The sequence below is a fragment of the Lipotes vexillifer genome, unplaced genomic scaffold (genome assembly GCF_000442215.2).
Source record: "Lipotes vexillifer unplaced genomic scaffold, Lipotes_vexillifer_v1.1 scaffold217, whole genome shotgun sequence".
Classification (NCBI taxonomy): Eukaryota; Metazoa; Chordata; class Mammalia; order Artiodactyla; family Lipotidae; genus Lipotes; species Lipotes vexillifer.
This window is the reverse complement of record NW_006788200.1, coordinates 5,519,798-5,547,535: the sequence shown is the minus strand read 5'-3', so window position 1 is coordinate 5,547,535 and position 27,738 is coordinate 5,519,798. Positions and strand designations below refer to the sequence as shown.

The 27,738-nt window shown below is 44.5% G+C and overlaps 1 protein-coding gene across 2 annotated transcripts in view; it reads left to right on the top strand.

The window, feature by feature from the left end:
- The first annotated feature begins 215 nt into the window (after nucleotides 1-215).
- Nucleotides 216-27,738, top strand: part of SPOCK1 (SPARC (osteonectin), cwcv and kazal like domains proteoglycan 1) — a 569,954-nt gene continuing 542,431 nt past the window's right edge. Inside the window, exons 1-2 of one of the 2 annotated variants that reach the window (XM_007461395.1) lie at nucleotides 216-352; nucleotides 906-1,091. In XM_007461395.1, the coding sequence (XP_007461457.1) occupies nucleotides 906-1,091 (186 nt within the window). In that variant the 5' untranslated portion in view covers nucleotides 216-352. Of the gene's footprint in view, nucleotides 353-698; nucleotides 1,092-27,738 lie in introns of those variants that run through there. The other variant, XM_007461396.1, reaches the window with a different exon arrangement.

The following is a 27,738-nucleotide window of genomic DNA, read 5'->3' as shown; positions in this document are numbered from 1 at the left end:
GCCTGAAAGCTTATTTCATCCTTGCATTGAGATGTGGCTAACCAGATCCCTGGCAGCTGGACCAGGGGCGGCGGGGCTTTCAGGCGCGCCCCACAGCAACGCGCAGCCGCCAGGGGTCGCCAGAGGCCTCGGCTCGTGCGCTCGGGCTCCTCCGCCCGCGGACGCCGCGCCCGAGCGAGCGAGCGAGCGAGCGAGCGAGCGGAGCCAGAGCGCTGCGGGCTCACAAAGCGTCAGGACTCTGGGCGGCGGGTGGCAGGAGCGCAGGGGAGCGAGCCCGCCGATCAGCCTTCTCGGCGACCGCGCCACAGGAGCTTGAGCAACTCGGACGCGGGGACCCGGGCCGGGCCCCAAGGTACGTGTCCCACAGAAACCCGCGCCCCAACTTGGCATAGTTGGGACCTGGGGGCTGGCGGGTCAGGGCCTGGGGCTATCTCCGCGCGCCCCTGAGCCCCCCCCCCCCCACCATTCAACCGGAGCCTGGACTGCTGCTCGGAGCCCTCTTCCCCGTCTCCCTACCCCGCGGCTCTGGGCACCGTCTCTGGGAGTGCCGCTTGCGGATCGGGGGCTCTCCGTTTTTTGGGGAGGGGTACTGAAGCCCCTATCCGAGAGTGGCGGCCAGTGGAGCACCCGGAGAATAGATGACAAGGTCCTCTGTAGTTTGATAGCGGCCCCTAATTTGTGACGCAGCCTCTTCATTTGTAACTGAGCCCCCCATTCATGAGCGGGGTCCCTAGGTCTATAGATCCGACCCCGGTGTGCGAGGGCTGACCCTGTCCCTGTTGGGAGATCCCCCCACGCCGACAGCGGGGGCCGGTGGCGGAGGCGCTCAGCCCTGGGCGCCCGGCGCGGGGCTCGCCACCGCCCTGGCCTCCCGCTCACCGCCCCCGTGTGCCCCTGCCCCGCAGATGCCAGCTATCGTGGTGCTCGCGGCCGCCGCCGCGGCGTGGTGCTTCCTCCAGGTCGAGAGCCGGCACCTGGACGCGCTCGCAGGAGGCGCGGGCCCCAACAACGGCAATTTCCTGGACAATGACCAGTGGCTGAGCACAGTCTCCCAGTACGACCGGGACAGGTACTGGAACCGCTTTCGAGACGTGAGTACAGCCGCCGCCGGGCCCTGCGGGGGGCGGGGGAGCCTCTCGGAGGGGGCCTCTGAAGCGGGTGGGGAGGGCAATGGGGCAGACTTCGCAGGCAGCTTGTCGGTTCGGGGTTCCTGCGCTTCATCTTGCCTGAGAGGAACTTTAAAGAGAACTTCGAAGGCTTGATGCTCTCCGCCTGTTACCTGTGGCCCAGGTGTGTGTATTTGTCGGACTGGGGGAGGTGACTGTACTAAACATGGTGTAAAGAGCGAGCAGCTGCGGAGGGAGAGGCTCCTTAAGCTTCTGAGATCTCCTAACACTGATGGTTGACTTTGCCAAGCCCCCTGGAAGACCTCCCTAGGCAGCGGCGATTTAGACCAACTCTAGGGTGTTCCAGGAGAATGCCTGCTGCAGAGGTTAGGTTTGGGGTGAGCCCAGCTCATTGAGTAGGGAAGCAGGTGTCCCAGGAGGTTCGGAGAGTCATGGCCCCAGGCCTGATAAAATGCTGGGTGGGAGCATGGTGGTTTTGACCCTTGGCGTCTTTAGGGGAAGGGAAAAGGAGGAGGCACCTCGTGGAGTTGGTCCACTGCTGTGAGGGGGAGCCTGGGTGGCAGAGGATTGCTCCTCTGAGGGAGCTGTAGGAGGGGAGAAAGTTATTCCTGGGCACCCAGAGGCAATCTGCTGCCTGTTTCTGCCTCAGGCTGGCTGCTCCTCAGGTACGCCCCAGAGGATGCTGGACGAGAGGCACCTGACGCAGTCTTTCCAGCAGATGGCATCCCCTCTGTGCTGTGGGAGCTGCTGCCGGCTCTTTCAAAGGCTGCCCCAGGTGGCTGGGGCTTTACCTTCTAGGGGACTAGGAAAAACTTTGATGATACTTAACATTGGGAACTCCTGCCTTTGGGAGAGACCCATACTGCTGAGCCCCTGTTCTTGGCACAGGGCTCCCTGAGGTGGGAGATGTGTGTGAGTCACCTCCTACACTGGATTCCTCTTAGCCCCATGCCCGGCATGCCCAGTCCTTGCAGAGGGAGGGCCTGAGGAATCCAATGAATCCAGGTGTTTTCTAGGACTTTCTAAAGAACACCTCTCCAGGTCCCATTCCACAGGAGCCTAGGCCTTGAGTGGGGGCTTACTTATCTCTCTTCTCTCTGATCCTCTTCCCTCTCCCTCTCATTGATGGTGGTCTTTTCCTTGAAAGAGGCTATTAAACACTTTCACTGAACAAGTTATTTGAGGCCTTATTGCTCCCCCCAACACCCTGCACCATGAGATCCCTGCCACACGTCCCCCTGTCCCTGATCTAGTCTGTTAACCATCTTCGATCCCCTTTTGGTTCCGCTCCAAGGAGCCCTGCACTGACTGCTTTTGCCTACAGCTGAAAAAAGATGGCCAAGATGCCCAAAAGATGCCCCAAGGAAGCTTCCATTCCCAGACTCATATAGGGTAGAAATTATCTTGCTTTTTTCTTTCTTTTGCCATTACATTTTAGATAGAGTTGAGGAACAGGGCAGATGCTTAACTCGGCTGGAGCTGGAGAATTGGGCCAGGTGTGGAGGACAAGGGCCCCTTTGCACACGCCTTGGTTCGTGTGGCAGCTGGGTCAGATGGAAAGCGGCTGTACTTGTTGGTCTTTGGGTATGGAAAGGTTTACTCTGCTTTTGTGTCTGTTGAAGGTTTTCTATTCTTGGTGTATCATAAATATGGAATTATTCTTGTTTCCCATTCAGATTTAAATTTTGAAAGATTGGGCTTTTCTTCACTTCTCATCTTCCTTGCAGATGGTGACATTTAAAATTCTTGGATCAGTGTTTTTATTGATACAAACCTGGCTGATCATGAAGCTCTCACCTGGGGTGCTTGTTAAATTGTAGCACCCACACTCACCCCTTCCTCCTCAGAGATTCTGATTCTATAGTTCTGGGATGAGTGCTGGGAATCCATATTTTAAATGAACATTCTAGGTAATTCTTAGAATGATTAGGAAGTTCCGCCTTGTAAAAATATCCAAAGCTTAACAGAAAGAGAAAAGCTTCTATGTTCAAATGCACTGCTTTTTTGTTTCTGGAGCAATTTTAGGTGTTAAACTAATATTTTTAGCAGCATATATTCTTTTAAAATGATAATTTAATCCAGCATACTATTTTAAAAACATCCAAAATGCTTCAAAATCACAAATATCTTCAATCATCAACCATTTTATATGCTTCCTGGAGTCTTCTGTTGCTAGCTGTGGGTCAGACATTATTTAATGCCATTAACCTCTTTAAAGTGTTGTGAAATGCAAACTATATGCTCTTTTAGGCCAAGTCCAAGTGTCTTCAGTTGGGCCTTTTACTTGAAATGACCACAGAGCCTCGGTCCCCTGCGACCAAGGACTAAAAGTTGCTTCCTACAGGAGCCAGTAGTTCAGTGGACAGTCGGTAAAGCCCCAGCTAGTGGTGTCATTGCTCAGCCAGCCTGGTCATTTTTCACTGAGCCAGGCCTTGCTTGAGGTTAGCAAAGCTCAGCTTCTCTGCTGTTGTTTTTGAGTTTTGTGGAAACCACTGCTAACTTTGAAAGACCGGGCCCTGAGGTTATTATGATGCTTGTTTCTGAAAGTCACCGTGAAAGAAAACTTCTTGCCTTTCCCCTGACTTGTCACTTTTTTTTGCATTTGGGGGAGAGATATTTAGAAGGGATTTTTGAACTTGTGAATCTGAAAACTAAGGGCTCCTTTTAGAGAGTTGATGATACCCATTGGCGGTGGTTATTGGCTGAATTTGAAATGGAAATGGTGGCGGGCCGTGTGCTCCGTGTTCCCGTGCCTGTTGAGTGTGCTGTGAAGTTGCCAGAGATGACCTGATAGCCCCTACTTAATGCTTTGAAGAGGTCCTGTTGTTCTAGATACACAAATAATCTGTCGCCTTCTTTCCAGAAGTAAAACTTTCACAACTACTCTGTGGCTTGTTGCCTGGAGCAATGGAGCCAGGAGGAATATAAAAACATACAGGTGTTTGCTCCTAAGTGTATTGGTGGCCTGTTAGTTTGGTCATTATTCTTTTATGAAGACTAGCAGTTGGGATGTTTTGGCCAGATGGAGACCCAAACTTTTGCACAGATATAGTATTAAGAAGGAGAAGATAAAGAAGGCAGATGTTTGTTTTAAGTTGTACAGTAATTTCCCACCTCCAGCTGCTCCAACTGGCGTGCAGAGTTAAAATCCTGTGTGGTTTGAGGTTGAGGGGTCAGGATGCCACAACCATTTTCCTGATTTTTTTCTGAATCTCATTTGGCTTTGCATAACCATTACTATAAGGAAATTTCCTCTGTTAATTCCTACATTCATCTGTACGTCCATTCATTCCAGCAAATATTTGACTGTCTACCATGTGCTAGGCAGTGGCCAAAAGGGTGAGCAAATTAAATAAATGCGATCTCTTCTCTCAGGTAAACACTTGTCTACTGGATGAAATCCTTTAACTTACGCTGTCAATATTTCTTTCTATTTTTTTTTAAAGTTTTTTTCTTATAAAGGTAGTATATGCTGGTTGAAATTAAAAAAAAAAATTGCAGAAATAGATGATACCTAACATTTATCCAGCACTTAGTGTGCCAGGCATTTTTTAAGGTACTTTACATATAGTATCTCATTTAATATTCATAACGATTCTGGGAGAGAAGTACTGTTGTTCTTACTTACTGGGAGGTGAAGTTTTTTTGCCCACAGAGCTAGGCTGTGGAGCAGCTGGACTGGACCCAGGCAGTCTGACTCTAGACTCTTGCGAGGCTCTTGCACTGCAGCGCATCAAGAGCGGAGTGGATTTTGGCTGTGAGCCTCCACTGGTATCACACTGCAAGTCTTTGCTGCTTTATGTCTGAGGGAAATCAGTGAAGAGCCTTAGGTTGAGACAGGGTAGAGTGGGAAGCCAGGCGCTGGACACAGCTTATTGTCGGGATCACATCAGGCCTTATCTTCTGCTAATAATGAGCTTCTGATTTGATTAAAATAATATTGTTGTTTACACCAAACATGACATTTTCTTTCTTTTGCACTCATGAAACTAGCCCTGACATTTAACTCCGGGATAATTACCTTTAGCAGGCCCGAAGACTCAAGTGTTGCCTTGGCTGGCATTTATCTTACTCCGGAGTGACCTGAGTTTGTAATTCTAATGAGACCACAGGACCAGCCCACGTGCTTTTTCCTTCTTGTGCACACGCTGTGGGATTTGGTGGTCTCTGTAGCAGAACTGGGGTGGTGGTGAGCATCTGATCTGCTCATTTGATCTTAATGTCTCAGCTATAATGAGTTTCAAGGGCAAGTGATGCTTGTTGACAGAATGGTGGCTGGCTTAGTCGTGGGGTTGGTGACAAGAGAGGTGATGTGGCTTAGTGGATCAGTCATTAATCTGTCACCACAGAAACTCAGCTTGTAATAGAGAGTAGCAGAAAATCATTTTGATTAAACAGGTTCAAGGAGAATTAAATGAGTTTGTCATCCTGACTTTCTTTAATGAACCCACTATCTTAAATCCCCTGTATTAGACGACCACTGATAGAAATAATTATTTCACAGGAATCATTATAAAGGGACAGTTTAAAAGTTGATAGCCCTAAGACCATTCTTGTATTCTCTGTCCTAACCTTCAGTTTGCCCTTGTAGAGAGAACCTAGTTTTTGCCTGGCAAGGATGGCAGAGCTTTTGCCCCAGCTGACCCTCCCAGGCTGAGTTCCCCTGTGTCTCCTGGGCCTCCCAACCCTGCCTCCACAGTGCTTCAGCAGAACTGGATTGCCAGGAGGATAGGAACTCTCCTGTATACTGATGAGATTATTGTCAAAAGCAAGAACTGGTCCCAAATGGATCATCAGACCTGTACCCCTCCCCTGGAAGAGGGGGACATAAACATTAGCTCAAATATTTGATCTCGCTTGGGGAGACACAGTAATGATAGTAGTTAAATATTTTATGATAAATCATTTCTTACTCATTTACTCATTGTAGTATATTTCAAACCAAACACACTCAATATCTAAACATGAACACCTTCAGGATGGCTCATTTTACCTTTCCTATGGGGAGGTGACTTTTTTTTTTTTTTTGCACGGTACGCGGGCCTCTCACTGTTGTGGCCTCTCCTGTTGCGGAGCACAGGCTCTGGACGCGCAGGCTCAGCGGCCATGGCTCACGGGCCCAGCCGCTCCGCGGCATGTGGGATCTTCCCGGACCGGGGCATGAACCTGTGTCCCCTGCATCGGCAGGCGGACTCTCAACCACTGCGCCACCAGGGAAGCCCTGGGGAGGTGACTTTATATTCCTTAGGAAATTCCTCAGACCCAAGCTCATACTTGGTCTCATCTCCCCAGGTGAGATAATTACAAATGGAAGAAATTTCCTGTAAGACATTGAATAATTTGCCCAAGGTTACACGTATTTGTTTTTGGTCATATTTCCTCCAATATAAAATGCCGTCAATTGTAGGGTGTACCATTTTTGTGCACTACTAAGAAAGAAGACAGTGTCCAGAAGGAAGAGTTTAATAGACCCCTGGATGGAGCCGGGACCCTAGAGGACTACTCCCTCTGGGTAGAGGTAAACAAGAAATAAACTCACAATGCAGAAAAGGGACCATAGCTGGGCGACTCATGTGTCTCCACCTTGGAACTGGTAGATGAAGGGGAAAAATAGGCTCTGAGCAATTGACACGCTGACTCTTTTGCAGGTTTCTGTTCTCAGTGCACACAATCATTGTGCCCCCCCAACCCCTGAAAAAAAAACCTTAGTTAACTTAGTTTCAGGCTGTTTGTCCTCTCTGAATCCCTGACTTCTCATTTAGTAAGTGGGGGATGATCACTTTATATTGGTGAGGACTCCAAACTGCAAGTGACTGAAATCTAGTCCAAGCTGGCTTAAACGGAAAAGAAAACTTACTCACTTGTGTAACTGAAAATTCCACTGATAAACTATGCATCTAGATAAGGCTGGATCCATGGGCTTGGGTTGCACCACCAGATTTGTGTGTGCATGTTTATCATTTTCTTGCCACTTCCCCATCTCCCCACCCCCATCTTTGGGCTTTATTTCCCCCATGTTGGTTGTGTTCTCAGGCTGATTAGTTCCATGTGGTGACTCATGGCAACTACACATTTGTAACATACTGTAGTTTTTATGTCTCCATATTGCCACAAAAGTCCCAGAATTGAGACTTGTCAGATTTACCTGTATTATTCACCCATTCTCCAGTAAATCACTGTGGCCAAGTTGGTAGAATATATGCTAATTGGCTGGGCCTGGGTACATGCCTAGTCCTGTGGCGGGGCCTGGGACCTGGGCCTAGAATGGTGGTGGGGACTCCATTGGATTACATGGTTAAAGGAAGGTTAAAGGGTAGTTTCTTACGGGGAATTGGATGCCTTGTGGGCAAACATCACAGGAGTCCACTATGTTGATCAGCCTCCCTGGGTTGGCATGGAGAGTAAATTGGCTAATATAAGTGAAGCTGTTAGCAGTGTCTGACTTAATACTCAATTAATTAAGTGTTAATACTTAAGTGGAGGCTATTATTTTTATTAATATTAACAATTCCTATTACACTTTCATGCATTATTCCTCAACTTATGGTTGTATGTATTTATATTTTAGCTTCTTTAATAGCTGTATTCTTCCTGAAGTAAGAGCCTGAGTCTTATCATGCCTTGCACACAGTAGGTGGCCTGTTAGCATTTTACTGATTTGAATTATTACTTAAGCACACCTCTCGATGAATCCCTGGGAAAGGAAAGCCTGTAGAATTACTGGCACATGTGCGTTTATAGTGTGTGGTAGGTGGAAATTCTAGGTTACACACACTTTGAAAAACATCTTTTTTTTTTCTTTTTGGTCTAACCCCTATCTCTAAGCAGGACCTTACAACTTTATAACTCCTTTTAGTTATAGCTCTGATGTACAGAGCTCATTGTCCCCAGACCTTTACCACTGAGCCCAGCACAGAAATCTGCTCAGTGAATGTTTGATTGAATCTGAGTGAATGAATGAATGAAGAAGTGAACTATTCCGTGCCAGGAGTTTGCACACCTCCAGGATGAGGAGGACCTGTTCCTTGTAGAGGGCTGGCCCCAGTAAGTCATGCTGGCTTTTGACACGTGTCTTTCATTCTGTTAGTAATTGACTGATTATGGATACCAACAGATGGGCCGTGCTGTTGAGAGGCAGGGTGAGCCTGACAGAGAAGCTCACCCCTTTCACAATTCAGGTACAGTCCCTGAACCTGTGCAAAGCTCTTCCTGGTGAAGAGGCCCCTCTTAACCTGTGCTCACCATCCAGTCTTGTCATGAATAAGCTTGGGTCTTGGCTACAGCACCACTTTCTTCATCTGTAAAACTGGAGTGATCATACCTGCTTTGTGGGGTTTTCGTGATCTTTCAGTGACTGGCATACCTGTGATTCTGATACAATTTCTGAGGGTCACTTCTCTTACCTTGGGCCCTGGGAGCATGGGTGAGTTGCTGACACACAGCTATAGATGTTGCTTTCTGTCTCATGTCTTGGAGAAATGTTGGGGAAATTGGTTCCATTTTCCTTGAGCCTGTCTTTATTCCTCGCTGGCTGGAAGGCGGTCTGCGGTTCTCTGTGGTTCGTTTTTTAAATTTTCTAGTTGTAGGTCCTGGCACAAACATCTCTGTCGTGTAAATAGCCCTCGCCCTGCCTCCCCCTTTAAAAGATACTTCCTGCTCCTCTGGTGTCTGGGGCCCATGAGTTTCTCCTTCCCTCTGCGGTCAAGTGTCCTGGGCTTTAGAGCTCCTACAGTTCCCACTGCTCTTTAGAAATCAGGGTACCATAGAATTTCTTGGACAGAGTGATCTGCGAAGTTTCTGTTTCAAAAACAAGACTGGTGGGCTTCCCTGGTGGCGCAGTGGTTGAGAGTCCGCCTGCCGATGCAGGGGATGCGGGTTTGTGCCCGGGTCTGGGAGGATCCCACATGCCGCGGAGCGGCTGGCCCCGTGAGCCATGGCCGCTGGGCCTGTGCGTCCGGAGCCTGTGCTCCGCAACGGGAGAGGCCACAAGAGTGAGAGGCCCGCGTACTACAAAAAAAAAAAAAAAAAAAAAAAAAAAACAAGACTGGTATATATGGACTGCTCCTTGCCCTCGTCCCCACCCCCCTCCTCCCGCTACCATTTCTGAGAACCAGCTGGGCACCAGGCTTGGAAGCTAAAGATGGAAACCAAGATTTCCACACACAAGGCTCAGAGTTTAGACATGCATGCAGTTGGAGGGCTGGATAGTATGTGGCATCATAGGCCCTGGGTCTGGGTCCTTCCAGTGTCCTTGTGACAGACGTCAGGATGTTGATTTATTTTGAGGGAGGAGGTAAGGTGCGTTCACAGACTAGTGATGTGACTTACTGGGGACTCTCCTGGAAGGATAACACTGATGTCCAAATTAACTTCATGGGGTTGCCTTCCTTAGGGTTCTATGCAAATACGTCCCTCAGGATACCCTCTCCCTTGATCCTTTAGGACAAAGTTTTCTTTGGTGCAGTGGGGAAGGAAGGAAGGACATACTATACAATTTTTTGTAATAATTTGCAAACTCTTCCTGTGTGATCTGTGACATGTCACACTACAGAAGACACCATGAACATTCCCCAGCATAATTATGTGGTGGGTGAGCAGGAATTAATGCCAAGTCCATTGGTGCCTATGATTGGAGCAGGGAAGTAGAACTTATTGCAGGTGTTCCAGGCAATCTTTGCAGAGATAAAGCGTGGAGAAAACAAACAGGCAGAGAGCAAATGACTCCACTTTGTATTTTAGCTCTACCCTTCCTTTTCCACCATGTAAATGGAATCACTTTAACTCAGTTCTAAGAAAGGCCACGCCAAGTTGCTGATGACACTTCATGGCCAAAACAAAAGGGAAGATGCCCAGAGAAAGGTGCTAGAGCACAGTTCTCAGGCTTACATCTTTATAATACTGAAAAAAAAAAAATCACTGGTGGGGCTTGTTTAAAATGCAGATCTCAGCCCCCTAGTCCAGAGCAGTCTTGAATAGGTCAAGGGTGGCACCCAGGAAGCTGCATTTTAAATAAGCAATCCAGGTGATTCTGGTGCAGGTGGTTCTCAGACTGTATTTTCAGAAAAACCCTGGAGAATTATTATTCATCCCTAATAGCCAACACCATTAGCGCCAATGAATAATACAAGTTTAGACAAAATGAGCATTTGAAGATGTGCAGTAAATTATTATGAGTGCTGTATTTCCCCCTTATGTCGACAGGGCTACCACTGACATCAATAGAAAGAAAGGGCTTGCTTTCCAATGTGTGTGTGTGCACAGGCTTCAGCAGCAGCCATTATCATGAAATGTTCCTGGAGTAGAATGACATTTGACTTGTCACTGCTTCTAGGGCATCAGGGCTGCTTATGCACATGAGCTTGGTGGAATTGATGTGGGACTTTCTCCATGACAAACTCCCAGGTGGTCATCTCAGCAAATTTCCTGTCTCCAAAGGGGCCTGATCACAGCCGACTCTGGTCTGACTTTGCATCTTCTCTAGCAGGATTGATAATGTTTTGTGCACAGATGAACTGAAGGACATTGACTCCATTGACTCTGACATTGGCTTTGGTTTATGGAGAAGTGGGTATTGAAGATGGTGGATGTAGTAAACAGTGTTTACTCTCACAGGAGGTGGGCACAGAGATGCAGATCACAGTCGTCCCTTGGTATCAGCATGGGATTGGTTCCAGGCCCCCCTGTGGATACCTAACCCCACAGATGCTCAAGTTCCTTATATAAAATGGCATAGTACAGGTGGCTCTCCGTATCCATGGGCTCTGTATCCATGGATATAGAGGGAAGACTGTACTATCAGTTGGAAACACAGAGAAGGTCTGAGGGATATGGGCTGGACAGTGGTACTACCTGCAGCTCTCTTCTTGGTATAGTAAATCTTCATGCTTGGTTGGCCAGATCATTTTGGAAAGATCAGGGAACGATAAAAGCAAAGACTTGTCAAAGTTTAGAAAATTTATGAGGATCAACAAGACATGGCGGTATTCCTTGTTGCCCACTGAACAAACTCTCAAACTTTGCTTTACTCTATGTTGCTGAATTTCCTCTAATTAATGGCACCTACAATTGACAAAACTATTGCCAAGAGGAAGAAAGTAGTTAAGTGTATTGAACAGACTTGTGTGGTTATTTGGAGTGTTTCAATAGCCCCATTGTTAAGGGATAATTGGGAAATTTCCAGGTCTTTCTGTGCTCATGGGACATTCTGATTCCTTTGTGACTTTGGTGGGGTTGGTGTGTCCAGTACTTCCGTCAGGCCAAGGCATTGCTTCCCATCTGAGCCGGCCAGCCTTGCTGTGACTCTGCACCTGGTCTGTAACCTTTGACCAGCTATCTTGAATGAGATGAACTGAGTGAAAGAGTGAAAATGCTATCCATGGTAAAGATAAAATAATGCTGTCTTTCCTGGTGTTAGATAAATTGTGTGATTTTTTTTTTTTATAAGATTAAGTTGATGGTTGAAAAGTTCCTCCTACCTCAGACAGACCTTTGCATGTGTTTTAAAAAATATTTCTTTCTTTCCATGGTCATCCTGAACCTAGATCCTCACCTTTCTAGTAACCAGAGCCTGGTGCACAGATTCCATAGTTTTGTTTGTTTGTTCATGTATTCATATGTTCATATCACAGATACTCATTGGCCAGACTACTATGTACCAGGCACTGTGCTGGGCAAGTAAGATGTAGCAGGGAGCAAAGCATCCTCCCTGTCCTCTGGAGTTGACAGCCCTCTTGTCTAAGACCAAGAGAAGAAACAGAGGTGCTTGGTGTCTATTGAGGGTTCCTCTGCAAAGGGAAAGGCCTGGTCTACAAAGGGACGAGAGCAGTCCCGGCAAGCTGGATGTCCAGAGGCCTTGGGACCTGGGCCATGTTTCTGGGAGAAAGTCACATAAGCCTTCATCTCTGAATCTGTCTGGTGGTCAAGCCACATGAGCTTAATTCAACTCTTACTGACATACATGAGCGGCCCCTGCTACTTTGCCTGAGTTTAGGACCCAGACACTGGCAACAAAAGGGTGTCGGTCAATACAGTCGAGATGGAGCATTTAGGTGAGACAGGACTTGATGTGTATAAATGCTGAAACGTGATGTGTTGAGCCTTGTCCTGGCTCCAGGTCAAGGCCTGTAGCGAGTGGAGAGGGAATCGCAGAAGAGTCCTGGTCCTCAGCAGCCCTGCATAGGTAGGGAGTATGTTTCGCTGGAGTGGAAGATGTGCAGGGTGAGGGTACCAGTCATGCATGTGCTGCCTGATGTGCTCTCACGCAGTGAACACACCATACATCCAGCAGCCCAGTCAGGGGACAGAATGTTACCAGCATCTGAGAAGTCCGTCTTGTGAGCCCCACACTGACTGCCTGTCCCCCTCCCAGGGAAGAGCTCTCCTGAGTTACAACACTATAGATTAGTTTTGCCTGTTTTTATACTTTTATAGATGGCATCATAAGGATGTATTTTTGTGTGTGTCTGGATTATTTTGCTCAGCATTAAGTTTGTGATACATTGTTATGTGTGGCTGTAGTTTGTTCATTCTCAGTGCTGTGTAAATACTCCACAACTTAATTTACCTATTCTTTTGTGGAGGGACACTTTGGTAGTTTCTGGGTTTTGGCTGTTATGGAATAGGAGTTTCTTGGGCATGTCTTCTGGTGCATCTACGCGTACATTTTTTCAGGAGCATACCTAGCTGTGGAATCCATTGCTCATAAGGTAGGTGAATGTTCAGTGTTCAGAGATGTGGTTAAATAGTTTTCCAAAAATGGTTCTGCCAGTTACTCTCCCTCCATTAGTGTATGAAAGTTCACTGGGAGCAACATTTTTGTTTTGCTGATTGTAGACTTTAAAAACAAATTTCACAATCTAATTCATAATCCATTTCATCTATTACGTATCAGGTACTTGCCTACCCTTGTGGAGCCTATGTTCTAGTCGAGAGAGGAAAAACAATACACAGATTAAGATACAACAGTTGGTTGCAAGTGCTAAGGACAAAAATAAACTAGGGTAGCTCAGTTGGGAAAAAATAGTCTCTTCCATGAATGGTGTTGGGAAAACTGGGTATTTGCATGCAAAAAAATGAAATTGGGCCCCTATCTTATACCACTCGCAAAAATTAACTAGGAATGGATCGAGGACTTAAACATAAGACCTGAAACTGTAAAACTCCTGGAAGAAAACATAGGGGGAAAAACTCCTTGACATTGGTCTTGGCAGTGATTTTTAGAATATGACACCGAAAGCATAAGCAACAAAAGTGAAAGTCAACAAATGGGACTACATCAAACTAAAATGATTCTGTAGCAAAAGAAACGATCAACAAAATGAAAAAGCAGCCTACAGAATGGGAGAAAATATTTGTAGACAATCTATCTGATAAGGGGTTAATATCCAAAATATATAAGGAACTCATATAACTCAATAGCCAAAAAAAAAAAAAAAAAAATTCAGTTGAAAAATGGGAAAGGAACCTGAACAGACATTTTTCCAAAGAAGATATACAAATGGCCAACAGGTACATGAAAAGATGCTCAGTCTCACTAATTATCAGGGAAATGTAAATCAAAACCACAATGTGCTTTCACCTCACACCTGTTAGAATGGCTATCATCAAAACAACGAGCGATAACGAGTGTTGGTGAGGATGTGGAGAAAAGGGAGCCCTTGTGCAGTGTTGGCGGAATTGTAAATTGCTGCAGCCACTATGGAGAACATGAAGGTTCCTCAAAAAAATTAAAAGTTGAACTACCACATGATCCAGCAATCCCACTTTTGATAATATATCTGAAGGACATGAAATTACTGTCTTTTTTTTCCTGTTTATGTGCACTTTTTAAAATTGAGATACAGTTGACATGTAACATTACGTAAGTTTAAGATGTCCAAAGTGTTGATTTGATACATGTATATATTACAATATGATGACCACTGTAGCTTTAGCTAACACCTCTATCATGTCGCATACTTATCATCATCATTATTTTTTTTGTGGTGAGAGCATTTAAGATCTAGGCTCTTAGCAACTTCAAACTATATAATACAGTTGGTTATATCACTGTGCTGTGCATGGGATCCCCAGAACTTATTCATCTTTTAGTTGCAAGTTTGTACCCTTTGATGACATCTCCCAGATTCCCCTACCCCCCAGCTCCTAGTAACCACCATTCTACTCTCTGTTTCTGTGAGTTTAGTTTTCTTAGATTCTACATGTAAGTGACATTTTATGGTATTTGTCTTTCTCTTTCTGACATCTCAGTATAATGCCCTCAAGTTTCACCTATGTTGTCATGAATTGAAGGATTCCCTTATTTTTCATGGTTGAATATATTCCATTGCATATATACACCACATCTTCTTTATCCATTCATCTGTTGATGGACACTTAGGTTGTTTCCATATCTTGGCTATTGTGAATAATGCTGTAAGAAACATAGGAATGCAGATATCTTTTTTAACTCCTGTTTTCATTTCCTTTGGCTGTATACCCAGAAGTGAGAGTGCTAGATCATATGGTAGTTTTATTTTTAATTTTTTGAGGAACCATTCACACTGTTTTCCATAGTGGCAGAATCAGTGTACATTCCCACTAACAATGAGCAAGGGTTCCCTTTTTTTCCACATCCTCACCAACACTTGGTATTTCTTGTGTTTTTTTTTTTTTTTTTTTTTTTGATAATAGCCACTCTAACAGGTGTGCAGTAATATCTCACTATATTTTGATTTGCATTTCCCTGATGATTACTGTTGTTGAGTGTCTTTTCATGAAGCTGTTGGGTATTTAGATGTTTTCTTTGGAAAAATGTCTATTCAGTTCCTCAGGCTATTTTTTTTTTTTTTTTATGGTACGCGGGCCTCTTACTGTGGTGGCCTCTCCCGTTGCGGAGCACAGGCTCCGGACGTGCAGGCTCAGCGGCCATGGCTCACGGGCCCAGCCGCTCCGCGGCATGTGGGATCTTCCCGGACCGGGGCACGAACTCGTGTCCCCTGGATCGGCAGGCGGACTCTCAACCACTGCGCCACCAGGGAAGCCCCTCAGCCTATTTTTTAATCAGGTTTTGTTTTGTCATTGAGTTGTATGAGTTTCTTATATATTTTGAATATTAACCCCTTATCCAGTACGAGGTTTGCAAGTATTTTCTCCCATTTCATAGGTTGCCTTTCCATTTTGTTGATGGTTTCTTTTGCTGTGCAGAATCTTTTTAGTTTGATGTAGTCCCACTTGTTTTGTTGCTTGTGCTTTTGGTGTCATATATTCAAAAAATTCCTGCCAAGATCAATGTCAATGAGCTTCTTCCCTGTAGAGAGGTGGGTGGACCTAGAGTCTGTCATACAGAATGAAGTAAGTCAGAAAGAGAAAACAAATATTGTATATTAATGCATGTATGTGGAATCTAGAAAAATGGTACAGATGAACCTATCTGCAGGGCAGGAATAGAGATGCAGATGTAGAGAATGCACATGTGGACGTGGCAGTGGGGGGAGAGGGGGTGAGATGAATTGGGAGATTGGGATTGACAAATATACACTACCATGTGTAAAACAGCTAGCTAGTGGGAACCTGATGTATAGTGCAGGGAGCTCAGCTCGGTGCTCTGTGGTGACCTAGATGGTTGGGATGGGGGTAGGTGGGAGGGAGGGAGGGAGGGAGGTCCAAGAGGGAGGGGATATGTGTATATACATAGCTGATTCACTTTGTTGTACAGCAGAAACTAACCCAACATTGTAAAGCAACTATAACCCCCCCCCCCAAAAAAAGACCCAATACCAAAAAACTCCTACATGAAAACACAGGAAATTACTGTCTTGAAGAGATATCTGCACTTCTATGTTCATTATAGCATTATTTGCAATAGTCAAGACACAGAAACAACTTTAGTGCCCCTAGATACATGAATGAATAAAGAAAATATGGGATATATGCATGATGGAATATTATTCACCCACGAAAAAGAAGGAAATTCTGCAATTTGTGAGAATATGGATGAACCTTGAGGGTGTTATGCTAAGTGACGTAAAAGTCAGAGAAAGAAAATTGCTGTATGGTATCATTTATGTGGAGTCTAGAAAAACCAAACTCATAGAAACAGAGAGTAGAGTGGTATTTGCCAGGGGGTGGAGGAAATAAGGAGGTGTTGGTCAGAGGGTACAAATTTCCAGTTATAAGGCAAGTAAGTTCTGGGAATCTAATGTGTAGCATGGTGACTATAGGTAAAAATACTGTATTGTATACTTGAAACTTGTTAGGAGAGTAGATCTTAAATGTTCTCACCATAACAACAACATCAAAGTGGTAATTATATGAGGTGATGGATGTGTTAACTAATTTTATTATGGTTGGTAATCATTTCACAGTACATATGTGAATCAAATAATCACTTGTGTACCTTAAACTTACACAATGTTCTTTAATAACATTGGGGGGAAAACAAGGTTAAAGGGAATATGGAAGGGATATATTTATGCTCTATTGTGAGTTTTGTTCTTTTGACTTTAAATTGTTCTTTTCCTAGTTGAAAGACAGAGCTAATTTGGAAAGAGGATTTAGTTGATACAGAAAAAGAGAAATAATTTACTTCCTTCCCATATGCAGTCACTGTTAAAATTTGTGTGTGTGTGTGTGTGTGTGGTGGTGGTGGGGGGAGGTCTATTTGTTTCCCAAAGTCTTAATGTCAGAGTTTTTATTTTCATGGTTGATATCATGCTGTTAATATGATTTGGTTTTTTTTCTCTCTCTGTCTCTCTTTTTTTCATTTAATGACACAGCATAAACATTTTAGTATAGCGTGATACTGTTGTTTGTAAATGACATTTTAATGGTATATATTAGTCCATTGACTGTACATACTGCAGTATACCAGACTAAAATATCTGACAGTAAACAATTGGTTGCTTCCATTTTTCTTTAATGTAAATAATTATATGATGAACATTTGGGCATATGAACCTTTCAACAGTTAGATTTCCTTACCATATATTCCCAGAAGTAGAGATACATGGTGTACTGACGTTGCGTTTTAAAGGCCATTGGTGTATGTTACCATGTTGTATTGATTGTACCCCCAGAATTATGGAAGGTACGTTTTATTGCACCCTTGCCAGCATTGGCTATTAGTGATTTTTTTGGTAAAGAAGGAGAATGTGATAGAAGCTTGACATGCCAAGATATGTGCAGGTACTGAGTTAATACAGGTAAGATGATGCCTGCAAGAGTCCCAAGTGGGAGGAATGTTTCTCTGATCCCTACTGAGTTTGTTGTGGAGACATTAAGCTTGTTGTGGAGATATTAACAAATCCCAGCCTTGTTCATAATTAGGGGCAGGAGCAGATGCTCCAAGTCCGATTCTAAGTGAAATTGATTCTAAGTGAAATTGCTACCGGCAGATCCCCTGCTACTGCTACAATGTGTAGAGGTTTTCATACCCTTGTGTTGGACGAGGGTGAGAGGAGGTCATTAGAAACCCACTTCATTTCCAGCCTGATGGTAAAATGGTTTCTCCTGTCGAATACAGACAAGGCTGGGGCCCCCATCTCAGTCTTCATTTGTGTTCAAGACATCTGCCTGACTTTCATTAGCCAGTATTTCCTCCTACCTCAGGGCTTCCGGTGCACTCACCTCAGAAGAGGCAGGGAGAAGGGTTTCCCCTGGCTGCTGTCTCAGCATCGTGCAGGAGATGGGAAACATGAGTTCTCTGCATCTGTCAGCTCTTTGGGAGCTGTCTGCAGGCCTAGAGCAGTGATTCCCAACTAGATAAGAGTTTGCCCCCAGGGGATGTTTGGCAATGTCTGGGGACCTTTCTTTTTTTGTTTTTTTTTTTGCGGTACGCAGGCCTCTCACTGTTGTGGCCTCTCCCGTTGCAGAGCACAGGCTCCGGACGCGCAGGCTCAGTGGCCATGGCTCACAGGCCTAGCCGCTCCACGGCATGTGGGATCCTCCCGGACCGGGGCACGAACCCGTGTCCCCTGCATCGGCAGGCAGACTCTCAACCACTGCGCCACCAGGGAAGCCCCTGGGGACATTTTTGATTGCCACAACTGGGGGTGGGGTGCAGAGGGGGGATGGTGCTACTGGCATCTAGTGAGTAGAGGCCAAGGATGTTGCTAAATGTCCTACCGTGCACATGACTCCCTGCACGCCCCCCTACCCTGCAGTGTCAACAGTACCAAGGTTGTGAAATGCTGGCCTTAGAGATATGGTTGTTTCTTTTATGAGGATGATTTTTTAATGTGAGGTGTGGTCCAGGTGGATGAGGCGAAGGGTGAGGGGCGTATGCGGGGGTCATTCTTTTCATCATTCACTTAAGGAATCAGTGTGACAGGGACTGTCTGAAGCCTTGGGACAGAGACAAAATTCTCTGCCCCAGTGGAGCTTACATTCTAGAACATGAGCACCTCAGGTTCTAGATACTTGACTTTGCCAGTGCCAAGGGAAGGAAGAATGAATCAAACACATACATTATTTTTTATATCTTGAGGAAATCTGATGCATCATCACAGCCAATCAGGTATATTAAAAAACCATACGATTTTCTGCCAAGATAAATGGCCACAGGGAGTTTTTGTGTGAGATGTTGTGTATTTACCTGTGAGTCAGGGTAAATTGCCTGCACTGTGAATCAGAGACACTGTTTGATTTTGTTTCCCTGAGGAGCAGGAAAATGCAGCATAAAAATATTTCTGTTCCCCCAAAGAACTGACAGTCTCCAGATGGCTGGGCTGGTGACTCTTCCTTGAATCTCATTTTGCCACACATCTTGGGTAGTAGCCGTTACTTCCAACAAGATAATCCTTGTTCACAGCTCACTTCTTTCTCATATGCTGCACGGCAGATTTTAACAACCTGCTCCTCTGAATTCTGTAGCAGTTACAGCCCGCACCACACAGCTTCGTACTAGAGAGCGTATTCCTCCCCCTGGGTTCTTGTTTTGCCTGTTGGAGGCACAGCTGGCTTGTGAGCTTCTGTATTCCAGGACCTTGGCTCTTTTAAAAAAAAAAAAAATTTTTTTTAGCATCTTTATTGGAGTATAATTGCTTTACAATGGTGTGTTAGTTTCTGCTGTATAACAAAGTGAATCAGCTATATGCATACATATATCCCCATATCTCTTCCCTCTTGTGTCTCCCTCCTTCCCTCCCACCCTCCCTATCCCACCCCTCTAGGTGGTCACAAAGCACCGAGCTGATCTCCCTGTGCTATGCGGCTGCTTCCCACTAGCTGTCTGTTTTACCTTTGGTAGTATATATGTCCATGCCACTCTCTCACTTTGCAGGGCCTTGGCTCTTGAATTCTGGTCTCTCTGAGGCTGCCAGATGTTCATTACATGTTTGAGGATGTACTTGGGAGGCCTTTTCTCGTTCCCTGTGTAATTGTAGCACTTTGGGATGGGAAAGGGAGCAGAACCCATAAGAAAGTGATCAGGCCCACTCAGCCTCCCAGAGGCCAGCTGATCAAGCCTTTACTTCTGGTTTGCGTAGTCTGCCAGTCTGCGCTGAGTCCATATGGTAGAGGAGATGAGGAGAGTAGTTTGTCTCGCCTATTTGCATGTTTCCCTGGCTTCTTTTCATGGACGTGAAGCCTTAGGTCAGGATGACGGTGTACCATGCATGTGCCCTGTCCCACTAGGCATTTCCATCGTGTCCCCTTTCCCCATTAAAAAGGGTTCTTCTTTTTCTCCTTTATTCTGCATCCTCCTCAAGGCCCATCAATTTCTGTCCTTTACATCCCCCATGAGTTGCTATCTCTACCCTGCCCGGTCTCACTCCTGGGGAAGGTTGGATGTTTTAGGCATCGGTAGGAGTGTGGAGAAAGATCTTCTTTTTGGTCTGGTCTGAAAGACCCTTTCCACTTTGAAGATTAACTTGCCTCCAATGTAAGTCGTGTGTGATGCTAAGCTAAAAGTGGATCATTCTCCTTTCTAGCGTTGAGTTAATGTCAAAAGGCTCATTGAGTTCTTGGGCGTACTTTTGGGGACAGGGAGCAAAGAGAAGAAAACCCGTGTTGCCCACCTCTGCTCCCCTTTCCACAACTCTGGAGGACCTCTTCTGTTGTGGCTTTTATACAGACCTGTGGCAGGCTTGGCCACTCTGTTACTAGTTGTCTAAAGTGGGACCTTGACACACAAACCAATCTGCAGTAACTTTTTAGATGCTTTTCATCGGTCATAATTTTTAAATCGCCCACACTGTCCACTCTCCTCGCCGCTCCCCAGAGTGAGTATTCATGTGAGATGTTTTCATAGCGTACAAGACTGACACACAGAGTAGCTGAGGCTCTGCAGAGGTAGCAGAGATGCTGGTGCACAGGCAAGAAACTCAGCTTGTGTTAAGAATCATTTTCCTCTCATTATTTTGGGGAAATAAATTTTTGAGCTCGAGGGAGACTAGATCATCTTAATTATTGAATATGTGTGTGCTAGACATGGTGCCAGGCTCACAAATGTGGAAATTCAATACTAAATCTTGGCCCTAAGGAGCTGATGCTCTACTTGGATAAACAGAAAAATAAACAGTCATAACACAGGCGATGTGAGTGAACGCAGGGAAGCACAGGATGCTCTGGGAACCCCGGCAAGGTTCATCCAATCCCATAAGAGAGGTCAGGGAGGCTTGTGGGGAGATGGGTGTTCTGGATTGTGCCGTGCCTTTTGGGGAGGATCGGATAAAGAGGGCAAGGGGAAGGATGTTGTGAGCAGAGAAGTTTCTGCAGCAGGATCTGTCACCCAAATAAATCCCAGGGCCCCACACAGTCAAGGCTTTGTTTAAAATTCTGCTCACAGACGTACAGTCCAGCAGCCAAAGGACTTCAGAAAGAATTCCAGTTTTTCTTTCTGTCTTTCAAAGTATGTTAGGGAAGATCCAATTCATAACCCACAACTACATTCTCAATACCTCTGTTCTCTGTGTTCTTTTGGTCCCTATGTTACTCAGGAGTCTTTTACATGACAGCCCCATAAACCCTTCCTCTTCTTCCAATAGCTTGTTACGTAGTTTGACTTTGTCTCTCTTGGCTGAAGACATAGAGTAGAAAGTCAGAGAACCTTTACATGTTAATGGGTCTCCTGCCTGTAACACCTCATGTCCACACTCTGGCTGTTCAGTGCACACCCTTCTCAATAGCATGGTTGGGCTCTAAGCCCGCTTCTCTTGGACACATTATTTCATGATATCCTAATCGTTTCTCTCTCCCAGTAGGGTGTAACTTCTTTGTGCAAAGAAAAACAACTCTATCTCTAAAAGAAGCAGGAAGGCCACATAATAGGATTAGTACACTATGGCTGGTAGGGCCAATTAGAGCTGATTGTCTTGGGGCAATATTGATTGTCTTTTTAGGATTATTTCAGTAATGTGTGTGTGTGTGTGTGTGTGTGTGTGTGTGTGTGTATGTGTGTGTGTGTGTGTGTGTGTTAAGGAAACGGTGAACAGCTGCAGTTTTCTGAGATCAGTCATGAACACGTGTCCCTGTTTGCCAAACATGTATGGGCAACCAGCTTATTGAGGAGCTTCAATTTAGGAAATAAACATGAGACAGTTTTGTTTATTTTTAATCGCCACTTTCCCTTAATAACATCTTGGGCACATTCCATAGTTTTCCATCATTTTTAGCTTTAAAACTAAGGCCAGTTGAGTTTAAAACTTGCATCTCGTGAACAGATTTGGAGTTTTCTCTTTCACTTCGCCTGCATGGTCTAGACTTGTGGCTCGAGGAGCTGGTGTGGTGGTGAATATATAATTTATTGTTTAATCCTTTTCCTCCCAGGATTGGCATCAAGGTGGGTTCTCTGGAGGGTCAGGCAGGGGACCTGCCTACTACCTAATTCCTTGGTGGGGTTGTTTGACTTCACATCAACCTTTTCCTTCATTTTGCTTTTTTATCAGTCAGGATAGGCTAGGTTACGCCATGGTAACAAAGAACTCCAAAAATGATATTTATGGCTTAAAACAAGGGCTTATTTCTCCCTGGTGCATCCATCTCTCATGGGTTGGTAGGACTCTGATCTGTCTTGTCCACAGGACAGCAGGCTGATGAAGACTCCATCTCTGCGGGTTCACAATCACCATGGCAGGAGGAAGTGTGTGCTGCAGGGCCTTGCACTAGAAGCTCAGTGCTTTGTCTTAAACGAGGCATTCTTTTGAATAAAGCAAGTCATGTGTCCAGATTCCACATCAGTGAGGCAGTTAAGGGTGATCCTGCCATGTACCTGGAAGGAGGGGAAGTCACCTGTTTGGCCAGTGGCATTAATAACATCCCTAGAGCATCCTCTCCCAGATGTCTGTCCCATAGCCTTATGCTAATAAGGTCCTCTCACCTGGTCCCCATGCAGGGATGCACATAAAATGGCTCCAGTTGAGCTGCCTTCTATGTTCTTTTGTTCTCTAAGCTCTCATCTCCTTGTTGTACTAAATAATCTGGACAGATGCTCCCCCAATGCTGCCTGTTCTCTGTTTGGCCAGTCCTCTTGAATTCTCTTTCCTGTTCAGTTAGTTATGGGACAGATGAGCAAGACCATTGTTTGAGAAGATTTCCAACTGGGGAAACAAATCTTCTCCCCTTGCAGGTGCCCCCAGTTTTTAAGCTGTTCTGTAATACTCTCTTAAATTGCACTTGAAAGGGGAAATACACCTCACTGGGGGAACCTGGTCAACACTACATGTTCCAGTGACCACCTTCTCCCCACTCTGGTCCTCTTCTCATACAGACTGGGGAGAAGTTGAGGGCCAGAGTGGGGTAATGGTGGGATCAGTTCTGCCCCGTTTTAGGAAGCCCTGTAGGTAAGAAGCATCCCTCAACATCTGGACGCCTGTTGCTTCACACTTTTTTTTTTTTTTTTTAAAGGAATATGTAGGAATTTAGTGCTCAGCTTTGGTATTCATCATATTTTTGGAGGGCATCAGAAATCCCACTCATGCAACACACTCCTTATTTAAGGGGCCTAACTCTCTGCTTGGCAAAGTAGTTCATTGATGAATAGGAAGTCCTACTAATATATTTACTTACTAATTTGAACAACCTCTAGACTTGCAACCTAGCTTATGTTGGTCAACATGGGAAGCTTTGCTGAATGCAATTGTTTTTTTTTGTTTTTGCGGTACGCGGGCCTCTCACTGCTGTGGTCTCTCCCATTGCGGAGCACAGGCTCCGGACGCGCAGGCTCAGCGGCCATGGCTCACGGGCCCAGCCGCTCCGCGGCATGTGGGATCTTTCCGGACCGGGGCGCGAACCCGCATCCCCTGCATCGGCAGGTGGACTCTCAACCACTGCGCCACCAGGGAAGCCCTGCAATTGTTTTTTTTCTGTTCACATTAACTAGGGACATGAGAGACAGTTTAATTTCTTTTTTTTTAATAACATCTTTATTGGAGTGTAATTGCTTTACAATGGTGTGTTACTTTCTGCTTTATAACAAAGTGAATCAGCTATACATATACATATATCCCCATATCTCCTCTGTCTTGTGTCTCCCTCCCACCCTCCCTATCCCACCCCTCTATATGGTCACAAAGCACTGAGCTGATCTCCTTGTGCTATGTGGCTGCTTCCCACTAGCTATCTCTTTTACATTTGGTAGTGTATATATGTCCATGACACTTTTTATTGGGTCATTTAGTTTATGTTCCATTTAAAGTAAAACCAGTGGTTATTTCAGATCTTATGTTCCTGATATATGTGGGACTTGGGTGTGATTTTTTTTTTTTTTAATCCAGTAACTTCTTCCCTTTTTGAGATACCAGTGCCAGTCTTATGTCCTGGAGACTTTGACTATAGCCACAGGGGATTGTGTCTCAAGCCCTCATGTTTGGTTTCTGGTCTGTTGGTGGATGACTCTAGCTCACTAATCTTTGTTCTAGTGATAGTAATAATTTATATTTACTGAGATTTAGTATCTAACAGGTGCTTTTCTAATTTAGCTCTGTCACCATTTTGCTTTCTGTTTATCCATCCTCTTTCTGCGCATGTGCATACCCACGCATAAACTAAACTTCTCTACCACGTGCTTTGCACATAGTTTGTTTCATCTTCATAGCTCTCCTGAAGATCCCCGAGGAGCCTGAGGCTCAGAACGGGTAAGACACTTGCCAAACAGAACAGCTAAAGAAAAGAAGGGGAGGTTCAGATCTGGGCTGGACTTCAAACTTCCGTTCTTGAGCATGGTGTGCTGCTGGTGGAAATAAGCCTCATTCTATTAACTGGCTCGGCAGCCAGCAAGTTGATGGAAACTGGGGCTTTTTCAGCTTCATTACATGAAGCCAAGCGTCCCTGTTTCCAGAGCCACGAGGCTATGCTGATGTGTGGGAGCTGCTTCTGTCAGCTTATTACAGGAGTCCTTAGCTTCAGGTGCTGTCTGAGCTGACATGCTGAGCTTAGCAAGGGGCCCATGGTTGAAATGAGGCTATGTTTCCCCCTCCAGTGTGATCATCCCTTGGGGAGTTAGCGGGGAAGCGTTGTCACGGTCCAGTGGACGTTGACCTACTCTTGTGGCAGAGCTGCTCCTAGAGGTTGTTGGCAGGCTGACAGGTTTGCTTTGATATCCTAGCCAGTGTGTTGGTTCCCCTCCCTTTTCCCCTTCCGCAAGTTATACTGAGAAACATTACAGGCGCTAAGAGACATGAGTTGGCAGTGCCCAAACTTGAGTGATCTGCAGGTCTCTTCCTGACCTTGAAGTTGGTGGGAAAGGTGTCTGGATATACCTCTGCAGAAGCTTTCTGCACAAGGCTTTTCCAGTCCTATTTACAAAGATTAATTCACTTCTTAAAAATTATAGTTATTAAAATCTCACTTTTTTGAGGAAATTAAAAAATAGAAGGAAGAAAAAGTATCTGTAATCCCGTCACCCTAAGATAGCTATATTGGTTCATGCATTTATTATACCTACCTACATGTATGTAATTTTAAATGAAATGATATAATGCATATGCTCTTTTCACTTTAAAATGCTACATAAACATCTTTCTATGTCATGGCATATACTTTGATCACGTCTTCCTACTCTTTCTTTGGGTAGATACTCCATAATTTATTTAAATAAGGCTTTTTTTTTTTTTTTTGCGGTACGTGGGCCTCTCACTGTTGTGGTCTCTCCCGTTGCGGAGCACAGGCTCCGGACGCGCAGGCTCAGCGGCCGTGGCTCACGGACCCAGCCGCTCCGCGGCATGTGGAATCCTCCTGGACCGGGGCATGACCCCGCGTCCCCTGCATCGGCAGACGGACTCTCAACCACCGCCACCAGGGAAGCCCAAGTCTTTTTTTTTTTTTTTTAACATTTGGGCTTTTTCAGGTTGTCCCTATTATGATAATGTTGTGATGAATATTGTTTGGTGATTAAATCTTTGTTCATCTTTATAATTATTTTCTTATGATAAGTTTTTAGGAAAAGAATTGCTGAATTGCCAGGGAACAAGAATATGCAAACATCTAAGACTCTGGATGTATTTTGTTGCCCTGCACACCTGTTCTCGCCTACTCAGACTGGGAAGACCATGTTTTCCAAAACCAAGGACATAGTGACACCTCTCCTTAAAGGTCCCTCAGTTCTTTCACTGACCTAGTCCTTCCACTTTCTAGGTCTTTTTGTTTCTTTTCTAAAAAACAATGTTCACTGGTGTTTTTGAGTAGATAATACCTATTCATGGTTCCAAATATTTTAAAAAGTACATGGTGGGTATACTTGCTCGCACCTCTGTCTCTTCTCTCCCTTGTTCTGTTCCCTGCTCCTCTTTGCTACCTGCCACAGGTAACCACTGTTATTCATTTCTTGTATGTTCATCTAGAAATTTCATGTGCACATACAAGCAAATAAAACTGTGTATTGTACCCCCTACCACACTTTTAAAACCAAGGTAGGATTCTTTATACACTGTTATGTGTCATGCCTTTTTAATGTAGAATAGTCTGGAGAGACTTTTAAAAATATTAGAACATAGAGAAACTTCCTCATTCTTTATTTTTAAGACACATTATCTGAGACGTTTTCTAAGAACCCCACATTTTAAATAATAAAATTATCAGAGCCAAGAAACTTACCTTTAATACAAGAATGTTATCTGGTCTACATTAAAATTTCTCCTTCTTTCTAAAAATACTGTTAGAGCTTTTTTTCCCCCCCATTCTAGGAACTAGTCAAAATTGACTATTGAATTTGGTTGTCGTGTCACATTTTGTCTAGAAAAGAGGAATACCTCCACATTTTTTGGGGCAGGGAGTCTTTCAGGACAATGAAATATTTAAAGAGTTAAGGCCAGTTGTTCTCGTGAATGTTTCACAATCTGTATTTATCTGATTGCTTCTTCTCAATTAGATTCAGATTAGACATTTTGGCAAGAAGACCACATGAGTGATGTTATGTACTTAGCACTATATCGCATAAGATACCTAATACCAATCTGTTTCGCTATTGGGGATGCTCAGTTTGATCATTTGGTCAAGGTGGTGTCTGCCAGGTCCCTCACTGTAAAGGTATTATATGCCCTTTGTATTTAATAAACAATCTGTGGGGTGGAATTTTGAGACCGTGTGAATATTCTGTTCTTAAAAATCTTTTTCCCAGTGGTTTTAGCATGCATTGATGGTCCTTGCCTGTACCAGTTACTACATTGGGGATTGCAAAGTGATGATTTTCCAATTATATTTTTTCTATATTTTGTAGCATGTATTTTAAAAAAATTTTTAGCAAAGAAGTATTACTTTTTAGTGACACTGGACACATGGATTTTTAAAAAAATTGAATGTGTTACCATTCAGTGTGTTGTCATTATTCCTCTTGATGCTCACATTGTCCCAGGTTTGACTCTGGGAACCCATTCAAGCTTCCTTTTGTGTCCTTTTGGGCACTCTCTTGCTTTCTGGCATAGTAAGATGTTCTAGGATTATCTCATGTTTTTCCCTCTGCAGTCCTGGAATCAGACATTTATTCAAAGAGTCTTGTTCCTTCTAATGAGAACTGATATTTAGAAACCAAGGTCTGGGTACTGGGTGTGCTTGTCAGTACTGGAACTTGTCATTACTTTTAGGCTCTGTAAGTGCGTGAAGGTAGGGATTGTGTAAATTGTGTGCTCATACCAATACTTTCAGTGTAAATTGAACACCACACTGCTAGATGCCATAAATTTGTTCTTCCTGCAATGAGAGCCCTGATTCCTAATATCAATACAGTTACTCATGTTTTTTATTCTCCTTTGTACACAAAAGAGTCTAGGAACTACAGCATCAATGCTACTACTCACAGCAAACCTGCTAAGTAAAGTTCAAGATTTGTTTGCAGTTCTTTTTGCCCTTAAAATGCGTCCCACTAAGGGTTTGTAGTCAGAGTAGTGTGTGTCCAAAATTGCTTAAATAAATTCTTATTCCTAAGTGATTTTGTTACCACTTTAACAGATGTTTGGGTTTGTTTATTACTGTTTGTATTCAACTTTAGAGTTTGCTTTCTTGTCATTAAAAATTTTTGTTATTGAAAATGTGAAACATCTACATGTTCAAAATCAAAACTATATAAAAAGGATTATGTAGAAATCTTACTCCCTGTAGCTGTGCATTGCTGTCTGTTACACCCACCTACTATAGGTAACTGTTTTTATTAGCTTATAGTTTTTATTTCTGTGTTTCTTTCTATAAATACACATATGTGTAT